Source organism: Mytilus edulis, chromosome 4 (genome assembly GCF_963676685.1).
Source record: "Mytilus edulis chromosome 4, xbMytEdul2.2, whole genome shotgun sequence".
Classification (NCBI taxonomy): Eukaryota; Metazoa; Mollusca; class Bivalvia; order Mytilida; family Mytilidae; genus Mytilus; species Mytilus edulis.
The window spans coordinates 247,912-263,115 of record NC_092347.1 but is presented as its reverse complement, the minus strand read 5'-3'; the positions used below and the strand labels follow the sequence as shown (position 1 = coordinate 263,115).

General features: G+C 32.7%; 1 protein-coding gene across 1 annotated transcript in view; it reads left to right on the top strand.

Moving 5' to 3' along the window:
• The window catches only part of LOC139518680 (zwei Ig domain protein zig-8-like), a 66,142-nt gene extending 57,002 nt beyond the window's left edge, over window positions 1-9,140 (top strand). The window contains exon 7 of the mRNA XM_071310153.1: window positions 5,518-9,140. Within this exon, the coding sequence (XP_071166254.1) occupies window positions 5,518-5,651 (134 nt within the window). The 3' untranslated portion in view covers window positions 5,652-9,140. The remainder of the gene's footprint in view (window positions 1-5,517) is intronic.
• The last annotated feature ends 6,064 nt before the right edge of the window (window positions 9,141-15,204 follow it).

The window sequence follows — 15,204 nt, the reverse complement described above, 5'->3', positions numbered from 1 at the left end:
ACTTTTGTTATCTCTTAAATACAAATTAGGTAAGACACTACTGTTTGTCATTTGAATAAGAAATAATAAGACACTATTGTTATCATTGTATCTTAAATAACAAAAGAGGGGCAACATATATCAGAGGGACATTCAAACTCCTATATCGAAAATAAACTGACAACGCGATGGCTAAAAAAGAAAAAGACCAAGACAAACAGATAAATAATAGTACACAAGACATAACATAGAAAACTCAAGACTAAGCAATACGAACCCACAAAAAAACTGGGGATGATCTCAGGTGCTCTCGAAGGGGAGCAGATCATGCATCCGTCGTGTTACTCGTGTTTCTACAAACCCGGTCAATAGTCTAATTTGGTAGGTTATATTCGTGTAATCATATAATAACAAATAAGAAGAGAGATTATTGTTGTCATTGGCACTAAAATAACCAATAAGGTAGGACACTACTGGTGTCATTGGCACTTAAATAACAAATTAGGTAAGACACTGCTGTTGTCATTGTCTCTTAAATAACAAATAAAAAAAGACTACTGTTGTCATTGTCTCTTAAATAACAAATAAGAAAAGACTCTACTGTTGTCATTGTCTCTTCAATAACAAATTAGGTAGGACACTACTGGTGTCATTGTCTCTTAAATAACAAATTAAGTAGGACACTACTGGTGTCATTGTCTCTTAAATAACAAATTAGGTAAGACACTACTGTTGTCATGGTCTCTTAAATAACAAACAAGGAAAGACACTACTGTTGTCATTGTCTCTTAAATAACAAATTAGGTAGGACACTACTGGTGTCATTGTCTCTTAAATAACAAATAAAAAAAGACTACTGTTGTCATTGTCTCTTAAATAACAAATAAGGAAAGACTCTACTGTTGTCATTGTCTCTTAAATAAGAAATTAGGTAGGACACTACTGTTGTCGTTGTCTCTTAAATAACAAATAAGGAAAGACTCTACTGTTGTCATTGTCTCTTAAATAACAAATTAGGTAGGACACTACTGTTGTCATTGTCTCCTAAATAACAAATTAGGTAGGACACTACTGTTGTCATTGTCTCTTAAATAACAAATTAGGTAGGACACTACTGTTGTCAATGTCTTAAATAACAAATTAGGTAGGACACTACTGTTGTCATTGTCTCCTAAATAACAAATTAGGTAGGACACTACTGTTGTCAATGTCTTAAATAACAAATAAGGAAAGACTCTACTGTTGTCATTGTCTCCTAAATATCAAATTAGGTAGGACACTACTGGTGTCATTGTCTCTTAAATAACAAATTATGTTAAACGCTGTTATTATCATTGTCGTTAAGTGTAAACACTTCCAATATTACCTTCTTTACGTGTAAATAAACTAAGCTGCACTGAAAGCATACGATATATTGAAGTGTAAAACTAAGATTTGCTGAGATCATGCGAGACATTAAAGTATAAAACTAATATTCACTGAGATCATACAAGACATTAAAGTATAAAATTAAGATTCACTTAGATCATGAAAGATATTTAAGTGTAAACTAAGATTCACTGAGATTATACACGATACCTAAGTGTAAACCAAGATTCACTGAGATCATACTCGATTTTTTAAGTGTAAACTAAGATTCACGGAGATCATATACCTTATTTCAAGTGTAAACACAGATTCACTAAGATCATACTCGATATCTAAGTGTAAACTAAGATTAACTGAGATCATACTCGATATTTTTAGTGTAAACTTAGAGTTACTGGGATCATACACGATATCTAAGTGTAAACTAAGATTCACTGAGATCAAACTCGATATTTTAAGTGTAAACTAAGATTCACTGAGATCATACACGATATCTAAGTGTAAACTAAGATTCACTGAGATCAAACTCGATATTTTAAGTGTAAACTAAGATTCACTGAGATCATACACGATATCTAAGTGTAAACTAAGATTCACTGAGATCAAACTCGATATTTTAAGTGTAAACTAAGATTCACTGAGATCATACACGATATCTAAGTGTAAACTAAGATTCACTGAGATCAAACTCGATATTTTAAGTGTAAACTAAGATTCACTGAGATCATACACGATATCTAAGTGTAAACTAAGATTCACTGAGATCAAACTCGATATTTTAAGTGTAAACTAAGATTCACTGAGATCATACACGATATCTAAGTGTAAACTAAGATTCACTGAGATCAAACTCGATATCTAAATGTAAACTAAGATTCACTGAGAACATACACGATATCTAAGTGTAAACTAAGATTCACTGAGATCAAACTCGATATCTAAGTGTAAACTAAGATTCACTGAGATCATACACGATATCTAAGTGTAAACTAAGATTCACTGAGATCAAACTCGATATCTAAGTGTAAACTAAGATTCACTGAGATCATACACGATATCTAAGTGTAAACTAAGATTCACTGAGATCAAACTCGATATTTTAAGTGTAAACTAAGATTTACTGAGATCATACACGATATCTAAGTGTAAACTAAGATTCACTGAGATCAAACTCGATATTTTAAGTGTAAACTAAGATTCACTGAGATCATACACGATATCTAAGTGTAAACTAAGATTCACTGAGATCAAACTCGATATTTTAAGTGTAAACTAAGATTCACTGAGATCATACACGATATCTAAGTGTAAACTAAGATTCACTGAGATCAAACTCGATATTTTAAGTGTAAACTAAGATTCACTGAGATCATACACGATATCTAAGTGTAAACTAAGATTCACTGAGATCAAACTCGATATCTAAATGTAAACTAAGATTCACTGAGAACATACACGATATCTAAGTGTAAACTAAGATTCACTGAGAACATACACGATATCTAAGTGTAAACTAAGATTTACTGAGATCAAACTCGATATTTTAAGTGTAAACTAAGATTTACTGAGATCATACACCTTATTTTAAGTGTAAACTAAGATTCACTGAGATCATACTCGATATTTTAAGTGTAAACTTAGAGTTACTGGGATCATACACGATATTTTAAGTGTAAACTTAGAGTTACTGGGATCAAACTCGATATTTTAAGTGTAAACTAAGATTCACTGAAATCATACTCGATATTTTAAGTGTAAACTAAGATTCACTGAGATCATACTCGATATTTTAGTTGTAAACTAAGATTCAATGAGATCATGCACGATATCTAAGTATACACTAAGATTTACTAAGATCATACTCGATATTTTGAGTGTAAACTAAAATTCACTGAGAACATACACGATATCTAAGTGTAAACTAAGATTTACTGAGATCATACACCTTATTTTAAGTGTAAACTAAGATTCACGGAGATCATACACCTTATTTTAAGTGTAAACCAAGATTCACAGAGATCATACACGATATTCAAGTGTTAACCAAGCTATAAACAGATCATACAAGACATGAATGTGTAAATAGTAAAATAACATAAATAGCGACTCTTATGAAAATCCAAACCGGAAAGTCGGTATTCAAATGACAAGTGTAAGTTTAGCTTTGCTTATAGCATTCATGAAGTTAACGTGCATTAAGAGAAACAAAAATAGAAAAAATAATTAAACAAAAATAACTGACAACACCATTGTCAAAAAAGACAAGGCAAACAGACAAACAACTTAACACAATCACAACATAGATAACTCAAAACTGAGCAAAATGAAACCCATCAAACAAGTTGGGTGATCTCTGAAAAAAATGTGAAAATGTGTGGAAAATGTTGGTTTTCTTTCGTCTTTCATTTCCGATAGCATAAATAGGTAAACAAAATAATAGGTACACATATAATAATATATTGTAAATATAAAAAAAAAAGAAGATGTGGTATGATTGCCAATGAGACCAAAATGACACAGAAATTAACAACTATAGGTCACAGTACGGCCTTCAACAATGAGCTAAGCCCATACCGCATAGTTAGCTATAAAAGGCCCCGAAATGACAATGTAAAACAATTCAAACGAGAAAAGTAACGATCTCATTTATGTACCAAAAATGAACGAAAAACAAATATGTTATACATAAACAAACGACAACCACGTGCACTGAATTACAGGCTCCTGAATTGGGACGGGCACAAACATACATAATATGGCGGGGTTAAACATGTTAGCGGGATCCCAACCCTCCCCACACCTGGGACAGTGGTATAACAGTACAACATAAGAACGAACTATAAAAATCAGTTGAAAAAGGTTTAACTCATCAGATGCACAAAAATACAATTGGACGTGGTCGAGTACTTATACATCCCAACAACAAAAAGACACTAGGTGCAGATCTGAGAGTACTCGCAGTTAACTGACAGCTAATTCAAAGCCACTAACAACTAATAAAAAAATCATGCATCCGAGTACACTTATAATCATATAATCCCTTGTCACCATCTTATGGTGTTTATATATCTCAACTTGTACGATTCGCTCGTGTATGTAACAATGTATTAGATTTTAGCGAGAGAAATTTATGTATTACTGAAAAATTATTACACCAGGGTTTTCGATATCACAAACTGGTCAAAACATTTACTAAATTTTATCACCGGTATAAGGAAATAATTCGTAAATATAACTCAACATGCAGACATCTTATACGTTCAGGTATTTCACATCCAAAATTTTATGGAAATATTCTTTATAAAGCACAAAAATGTCAGTATTCTCCTCAGAAACTAACAAAACCTTTAAATAGACTTATTAAAAGGGGATATAGTTACGATACTGTTGTCAGGTCATTAAAGATTGCATATTTTGGCTTTAACATTGATTCACTGATAGGGTCTTTGCATCGGAACTAAACACATTTATTTCTAAAAAAACAGTTGTTGGCATGACACGGGTTATGTTCTTCTCATATATTTTATGATAGTATGATACTAAACCCCTAACGGGAGGGATTGTACCTGATATTCATATGATGAAGACATAATCTTTCAATCAGTTTAATTGAGGTCTGGAGCTGGCATGTCAGTTAACTGCTAGTAGTCTGTTGTTATTTATGTATTATTGTCATTTTATTTATTTTCTTTTGTTACATCTTTTGACATCAGACTCGGACTTCTCTTGCACTGAATTTTAATGTACGTATTGTTATTCTTTTACTTTTCTACATTGGCTAGAGGTATAGGGGGAGGGTTGAGATCTCATAAACATGTTTAACCCCGCCGCAATTTTGCGCCTGTCCCAAGTCAGGAGCCTCTGGCCTTTGTTAGTCTTGTATGATTTTAAATTTTAGTTTCTTGTGTATAATTCGGAGTTTAGTATGACGTCCATTATCACTGTACTATTATGCATATTTTAGGGGCCAGCTGAAGGACGACACCTACGGGTGCGGGAATTCTCGCTACATTGAAGACCCATTGGTTGCCTTCGGCTGTTGTTTGCTCTATGGTCGGGTGGTTGTCGCTTTGACATATTCACCATTTCCTTTCTCAATTTTACACTTATAATGATATAATATAGGTACACTTATAATGATATTTTTAGGTACAATTTGATATATTGTAGGTACACTTAACCACACAACAAGGCCAGAAAGTGTAGACCCTCGTGATGCAGCCAGATTTTTAAGTTCAACAGCTGGATTAATTTGTACTGTCCTATTCCTTCAAGTTATATTACACGTTGGTGTGTTATCATGATGGTTAGACCACTGGGGTTAGACCACCGTCCATTTACAGATCTTTCTTTGATTCTGGTCGCTGGTGGTATATAAAACGGGTTTATTTGTAACACATCAACACTCCTGCTTCTGATTAAGATGTAGTTTATTGGATACTGTACAACGCAGCAATCATAATGATCATGGTATAGTTTTAAACAGGAAGTGAAAGTACACATGTCGTATATTACAATTCTGTGAAGATTTATTTTCTACAAATTTAGTGCATTATATTTTATTCTACATTTGTAGTCTGTTTATATAGTTTAAGATCGAAAAAGACTGCGTGCGCATGTCAATGACAAACCTCATTATATGTTATTGTCACAATTTATGAATTTGATTAATTTTGAAACAAAATTAAATGTTATTTTTGTTGCATATTAAATAACATTTGCTTATTCATTTTCATGTCACCAAAAGTTTATAAATTATATGCATTAGGTAATATGTACAGTAATATCTACTTTTTTTCTTATGTAAATACAATTCAAATGTTCATACCTATATTGCTTCATATTATTAACACTTTTATATAGTTTGTTAAATACAAGCATATGATTGAGGTTCAAATGGCAAGAAAAAACACCAAATGTTAAAATCAAAATATCAATGTCATAATTACCCCAACGTTATGATAGCTAATGATAACAACTTAAGAAATTAACTTATTTTTGCTGAAATCAAAGAGTAAATGCAGGATCTTTAACTTTAATATTAGTCTTTTCTCAATATTAGCCTTTTATTGTAACGTTAGTAGTTTCATACCTACTTTGCTTATAGATAACCTTGCACATTGAATTTTTGAGACTATTTTTTTTGGTAAATCGATGTCATATTTTCTGGTCTAGTGTTAGGAAAAATCAATGTATAATTAAATGTTTTTCTTGTAATTAATATCAGGATTTATAAAGCTTCAGGAAGTTAACATACATTCTTTTAATTTATAAAAAGAGTAGAGATATAAGTGATTGTAGAATTAATGGAAATGGAATTAATAGTGCGTTTATATTAATTAAACAAAGGGCTATATAAACCAGGGACTGTAGAAATACTGGACTATAGAAATAAACAAGGGAATGTAGAAATAAAAGGCTTTAGAGAAAAGGCTTTAAAATAAAAGGCTATTAGATAAAATTAAGGGCTATCGAAATTAAGACCAAGGAAAATAGAAGATATATGAATAAGGGTTATCACAATAAGGCTATAAAAGTAAGGGTTATAAAACAAGGGGCTTTATGACATTTAGGGATAAAAAATGGACTCTAGAAATAAAAGTTATTCATAAGATAACGGACTCTAGAATTAAAGGTTATTTATAAGATAAGGGTCTATAGAAATACAGGTTATTTATAAGTTAAGAGTCTATAAAAATAAAGGGTACTTATAAAATAAGGGTCTATAGAAATAAAGGTTATTTATAAATTAGGGTCTATAGAAATAAAGGTTATTTATAAATTAGGGTCTATAGAAATAAAGGTTTATTTATAGATTAGGGTCTATAGAAATAAAGGTTATTTATAGATTAGGGTCTATAGAAATAAAGGTTATTTAAAAACTAAGGGTCTAGAGATATGAAGATAACCGTAATACGGGACTTGGGATAAAGAAATAAGGATAATTTCTGTAGAAATAATACAGGAAGACATGATAAATATTGTTTTAAAGTTTAAAAGTATTATATTCTGTTGATACAACTTTGGATTTGATTTCTAAAATAATTCAAAATCCCCCCAAAAGATAGACATGATATGACGTTTATATAAGCCATATCAACACAGCTCACTTGAAATGCAACGATGTCCACCGTATATTTTAATTATTAAATGCATGTTACACCTTCATTTTTGTAAAAATAGACAAAGTGCCAATCACGCATCACCTTAAGTTTAAAACACTTTTTGAGTTATTGAGTTTCAGTTGTAAATTCTTTTATCTATCATGCTTAACCATGTTAATTCAAACTATTTTTAATATAACATTTATAAGATATTTCCGACCTTCAATAGAGAAATCGATTTTTTAACATACAATAACCGAATCGATTGCCTTACTACAACAGCGGAATCGATTGTTCTACCTACAACAGGAGAATCGGTTGTCCTACCTTCAACAGCAGAATCGGTTGTCCTACCTACAACAGCAGCATCGATTGTCCTTCCTACAACATCGGCATCGATTGTCCTAACTTCAAGAGCAGAATCGATTGTCCTACCTACAACATCAGAATAGATTGTCCTACGTACAACAGCAGAATCGATTGTCCTACCTACAACAGCAGAATAGATTGTCTTACCTACAACAGCAGCATCGATTGTCCTACCTACAAGATCAGAATCGATTGTTCTACCTTCAACAGCATAATAAATTGTCCTACCTACAACAACAGAATCGATTATCCTACCAATAAGAGCAGAATCAATTGTCCTACCTACTACATCAACATCGATTGTCCTACATAAAACAGCAGAATCGATCTTCCTACCTACAAGAGTAGAATCGATTGTCCTAACTACAAGAGCAGAATAGATTGTCCTACCTACAACAGTAGAATGGATTGTCCTACCTACAACATCAGAATAGATTGTCCTACCTACAACAGCAGCATTGATTGTCCTACCTTCAACAACAGAATGGATTGTCATACCTACAACAGCCGAATGGACTGTCATACCTACAAGAAAAGAATCGATTGTCCTACCTACAAGAGTAGAATGGATTGTCCTACCATCAACAGCAGAATGGATTATCATTCCTACAAGAGAAGAATCGATTGTTCTACCTACAAGAGCAGAATTGATTATCCTACCTACAACAGCAGAATCGATTGTCATACCTACAACAGCCGAATGGATTATCCTACCTACAACAGCAGAATCGATTGTCCTACCTACAACAGACAAATCGATTGTTATTACTATCAAAGAGGAATCGATAGTGTTACCTACAACATATGAATCGATTGTTCTTCTTATAACAACGGAATCGATTGTCCGAACTATCAAAGAGGAATCGATAGTTTTACATACAACAGATGAATCGATTGTTCTTCTTATAACAACGGAATCGGTTGTTCTTACTATCAAAGAGGAATCTATAGTTTTACCCGCAACAGATTAATCGATTGTTCTTCTTATAACAACGGAATCGATTGTCCGAACTATCAAAGAGGAATCGATAGTTATAGTTTGTTACCCCGATTTTGTTTTTTGTCCATGGATTTTTGAGTTTTGAACAGCGGTATACTACTGTTGCCTTTATTTACCTACAACAGATGAATCGATTGATCTTCTCACAGGACACAGTTTTTCTGAATAAACGAAGGAATTGATGACCACAATTCTTTTTAATTAATCAGTGTAATATTTGAATATGTGCTTATTTCAATTTTGTCACACAATTGTTATTTGTTAGAATTTGTTATTTTTCCCTACAGTTTTTATTAAAATTAAAAAAAAAATACTGTTCAGTGATTAGCATAATTATTAGTAATAATTCCATTCCAATATATGTACAATGTCCAGTTTGTGTTAAAAAATAATCAACTTTAGTTATTAGCAGTTATACAGGATTGTTAAAAATGTTTGATCAGATTTAATTCAAACAAGGAAAGGCTTGAATTTGTTTTGATTACGGTTCCTATTTGTAATCCGAGCCGATAAGCAGACATATTAAATGATGATGTCCTGTGATAAATAATTTTATTTAAGTTCGTCGTAGGTCTTTTGTAAAAGAGGGGCAGAACATACCATAGGAACAATCAAACTCATTAAGCGAGAATAAACTGACAACGCCATGGCTAAAAATGGAAAAGACAAACAGACATAGAAAAATAAAGACTGAACAGCACTAAACCCACCACAAATTTGGGTTGATCTCAGGTGCTCCGGAACGGTGAGCAGATCCTACTCCACATGTGGCACCCGTCGTGTTGCTCATGTTATTACAAACACGGTAAATAGTCTAATTTGGTAGGTCACATTCATGAAATTGGAAGGGGATTGTAGAAAAACGTCAGAAACATATCAGATATCATGTGTGAAATGGTTATTTGATAAGTTTCAATCAACTCGAGATGGCGTCTGTGAAATTAACGAAGGGATGATTTCAACTTCTACATTTGAACTCTTTGTTTAATAGCTTCCTTGTTAGCAGCAACCCTCTTTCAAGGAAAGCATGATAGGAAATACATGCGCGTGGAGATCGTATGAATTGGGAGATAAATACTCCGTTTGCAGGCGCTGCTGGAATATTGCTATATAGAAATGGAAACTTCACAATTGGGAAGCTGACATCATCTCGTTTGTCGTAAAGTTTTGTTTCCAACCGACCCTCATTTTCAATTTCTAGATGCAAGTCAAGATATGAGGACGCCTTAAAGGTTTCTTATTTAGTGAGAGAACATCATTTATATAACTGAAATTAATTTTAAAGGATATTCTTATTTTTCATTCTAAGAAGTTCCTGTATGAAGTAAGCCTCATAATAATAAAGAAAAAAGTCGGCAAGAAGAGGAGCACAATTGGTTTTCCATTAAAATGCGGACAGTCTGTTGATAAACACGTCCGCACAAAGTAACACATGTGTTGTCAATCAAGAAACAATGCCGTATAGTAATCTATACATGGCAACAAAAGAAAAAAGGTGTATACAATTAAATGTTACAGCACGGCCTTCAAACAAACCATACCTTATAGTAATCTATACAAGGCAATAAAAGGAAAAAGTTGTATACAACTACATATATTAAAGAACGGCCATAAAACAACTTCAGTTCGATAAGTGAAACGCAAATTTCATTTTTGGACAGTGTTGTCCATTCGTTTGGTGTGTTTTGTCATTTGATTTTGTCATGTAATTAGGGACTTTCCGATTGAATTTTCCTCGGATTTCAGTATTTGTGTGATTTTACTTTTTAATTAAGCAAAACAATGCACTTACAATACAATACAGGATCATTATAGGCCTAACAGCTGTATATTCGATCCCTACTCCTTACTTGCACTTGGATTTCGCGGGAAGTACGCCGACGGAGCATGCGCAAAAGCGTATATGAAACTGGTCGATAAAGATCTCTGAATAGTTATCAAAGGTACCAGGATTATAATTTTAATACGCCAGCCACGCGTTTCATCTACACAAGACTCATCAGTGACGCTCAGATCAAAATAGGTTTTAAAAACACAAACAAGTACAAAGTTGAAGAGCGTTGAAGAAAATTTGGAAAGTTTTCCCAAAAAAACTGGCGTTTTTTCGTGAAAACAATGTTTCAAAGACAAAGTTAAGAAATGCAAGACACTGCATTTATACGTCATATCACAAATATTTCCGATTTTGTATGGTTCAGGTAGTTGAGGCTCCATTAACACGGTCTCTTCCTTTAGTAGTAATGTATAAGATATAGATTAGAATACTTGGTATTTATGGATGAAAATATAGCTACATTTTTGTAAAAGTGATTTGTAATTGTCCAGAACACAGGAATCAATGTTTAACAATTGACATAATTAGGTAAACATACATTAATTCATGGTTGGAAAAGATAACGCGTTTTGTACGTCATGGAAAAGATTGCAGCAACCTTTGAGGTGTATCAATCTATGAGTCACATGTATTTGTTTTGAAGGGAAAGTAGGGAGGATCTGATTGTCCTTTGTTGAATCATACACCGGAAGTAAAATATAATCAATGAAACTACTGTCCTCGCATCCATGATTTCTTCAATTTCTGTCATGTCTCATAGAGTTATATCATCTTCTTTATGCTAGGAATATTTTACATAAGCCTACGCATTGGAAAAGGTTAAAGCATAGCCAATAACCTAATATTGATATACCAAATCAAAATACAGTATATTATATCTTTTCCCTAAAGACAGATTAAGCTATCTAACGGAACAGTGAACCGTGTCGTCGTGCAAACAGATAGTTATATAAATGTAATTGAAGTTCTATAGTAATGATTCGGGTGCAATGATTGTATCGATAATCAATGGCATTGCTCTGTTTTAGCTTATATCCTCTATCCAATATATTTGTTACCTTTTGACTGGTGTTTTTCACTCTTTATAGATAGAGTAAGATGTTATTCATTGTCGTATTACTGTCGTTTAATGGTGATTGTTTTCCATTCGTCCCACAAAACAAATACTTTTTAATACAGTTTTTACAACTTTTTCCTCTACTGTAATTTATCTCGTTGACATATAACTTGATTAACTTATCGTAAATCCCCTATCTTAAGACTGTTAGTACGTCTCTAGAAAATTAAAGATACATACAACTAGAAATTGATTTGGCTACTCGGAATGTTTTGTAATAGTCTAGATGTTCCGTTAATCAAGAAAGAAAAAAAAAATATATTCGGCAAACAAATAGGGGTATGAAGAAAGAAACATTGCATTGATGTTCGTTTTTGAGTGATATGAGTAAAGTGTCTGTTTGTTCGAGTGATACAAGTAAAGTGTCCGTTTGTTTGAGTGATACAAGTAAAGTGTCCATTTGTTCGAGTGATACAAGTAAAATGTTCGTGTTCGTTTGTGGAAGTGACCGTGATAAAGTGTCCGTTTTTTCATGTTATCCGTAAAAAGCGTCTGTTTTTTTTTAAGTGATCAAATTTTATTGTAATAAAGAAAACTAACTAGAAAAAGAAGAACTATTTAGCACAGTAAATTCCGAGTTTGTAAAAAAACAAGTAAAAAATTAATATTAAAAAGGCAACAGGAAAAAATGGAATCTCTTCAAAAATATTAAAACAATCTGAATCTGAATTATCAAATTTAAAAATTAATAGTTAAATCATTTGAATCAGCTGCTTCCCCTGATAAATTAAAAGGAAGCACAAGTTATAACTCTGCATAAAAAATTAAACACTCTATACAAAGGGAATTGTAGACTTGTAAGTATATTGCCCATGATTTCAAAATATTTTGAGAGGTATATAGGATAAACTCATCATAGAAACCAGGAATAAATTTAGAATATACGCCAGTCGCGCGTTTCGTCTACAAAAGACTCATCAGTGACGCTCGAATCCCAAAAGTTAAAAAGGCCACCTTGTACAATATTTTAATTATTTTTTCCACATTTTTCTGTCAGCTGTTCGAAAAGGATACTGATGCCAAACCGCTTTATCAGAAATAATTGAAGATTTGAAAAAGGTTTTCGATCGGAATAAATTCATAGCAGCTATATGAATAGATTTGTTCAAGGCTTTTAATTGCCTACCCAATGACCTACTCCTACTAATATCTTATGGTGTCTCCGCCTCTTCTCTCAAACGTTTGGAAAGTTATTCAAATAATAGAAAACAGTGTGTTAAAGTAGTTTCGTATTCAAGCTACTGGCTATTAATATTTAAATGGGTGCTAATAGGGTCTATATAGTCAGGCTGATTGTAGCAGATATAGAGCAAAATAGCTCCTTTGATGAGGAAAATATAAATTCCACAACTTCAAATAGTTTATTACGATATTTCTCCACGCGAGACATTTAAATTTTAATTTTTAAAGCGCGAGGCTTGCCGAGCTTTTTAAATAATTAAAATTTAACTGTTGAGAGTGGAGAAATATCGTAATAAACTATATATAGCTAGTTACAGTGGTGAAATCTGTTTGTCTTATGATTTTATCCTTTCTTTTCAAATATTTGAGGAAAGTTGTGTACTTTTCAGGTGACGTCATCAGACATGGTCGCATTTTGTCATGACGTCACAATAAGAAAATTCAGAAGAAAACAAGAAAATTTAACGTCACAGTTACATTTCAACCAATCATTTGCCGAGAACAGATTTTTCACTAGTGAGGAGAAATATTTTTCTCACACCGGTCAGGAAATGTGAAAATAGCACAAACATTAGAGAAAGCATGATACTATGTACAGTAGTTCTTGATTGTATACCCTTTGCTTTCAACTATGGACCCACTCAGAAAAAAACCTGAATGACTGCCATTTTCAAAATGGCGGAAAAACGTAATTAAAATATTAAGATTGTCCGCAAGGTATTCTATATAATTACGGAAATTAAAGTAATGATTTTTTTAAAATGGTTTTCATGTTATTGAATTTGTTATCAATTAGTTTAAAATATAAATATAACAGTTTGGTTATTTTTAGAACGCGTACGTTTGCAAATATGGTTGCATATACAAGAACAAATAGTGAAAATCAAAATGTTAATCAATATGTAACATGTTATTGAAATTGTTCTTTAATCGCTTTCAGTTTTAATGATTTGAATGAAATACGTTGAAGTGAGTTGATTGAACGTTGATAAAGGTCGGTTAAATGTGGAACATGTAGCATATTAGGTAATTGACAATGAGGGTCGGTTGAAAACAAAACTTTACGACAAAAGAGATGATTTCAGCTTTCCAATTGTGATCTTTCTATTTCTAAGTAGCAACATTCCAGAAGCACCTGCATACGGGGTATATATCTCCCAATTGATACGATATTCCCGTGCTTGCATTTCCTATCATGATTTTCTTGATAGAGGGTTACTGCTCACAAGGAAGCTATTACACCAAGAGTTCCAAATGGTGAAGTTGAAATCATCCCTTCGTAAATTTTACGGACGCCATCACGAGTTGGTTGACCGTTATGGAATAACCGTTTCACAAATGATATCGGATATGTTCCTTACGTCGTAACTACAATCCCCTTCCCTTTCATGAATGTGATCTACCGAATTAGACTATTTACCGGATTTGTAATCACATACGCAACACGACGGGTACCACATGTGGAGCAGGATCTGCTTACCCTTCCGGAGTACCTGAGATCACCCCTAGTTTTTGGTGGGGTTCGTGTTGTTTATTCTTTAGTTTTCTATGTTGTGTCATGTGTACTATTGTTTTTCTGTTTGTCTTTTTCATTTTAGCCATGGCGTTGTCAGTTTGTTTTAGATTTATGAGTTTGACTGTCCCTTTGGTATCTTCGTCCCTCTTTTAGGTAACTTATCTGAACTTTGAGGCAGTGCCGAGAGCACATTGTCTCGTGTTTCTTTAATGCCACGTCTTACGTTACTTATCGGGTTTTTATCTGCCGTACCCACTATATCGTCAAATTATTCTATGGAACCAACAGGTGTACCTTTTTTCAGGCGGATGTGACTATTTCCATCATTTAAAATGGTTATGGGACAACTATTTTCTTTTCCAACAATTTTTTCACCGATCGACCTGACTAATATTTTCTATTTCATTCGTAAAAATGAACTCTAGAATTATACATTTGACGACACCCTTTAATACACAACTAAAGATTTAGATAAATTAATTGATACTCTAGAAGACGAAAGCAAAAAATTTATTAATTGGTTCTCCATTAATAAAATGACAGCTAATCCAGAAAAATTTCAAGCGTTAGCTGCAGGTAAAAAAAACTAAAGATAAGAACTAAAAACTTAAATTAAAAAGGTAAAGAAATAGAATGTGAAAATAACGTTAAATTTCTAGATGTAAAATTAGATTTTAAACTACATTTCAATGAACATGTCTCTATAATTCTGTAAAAAAGCATCCAAACAGCTAA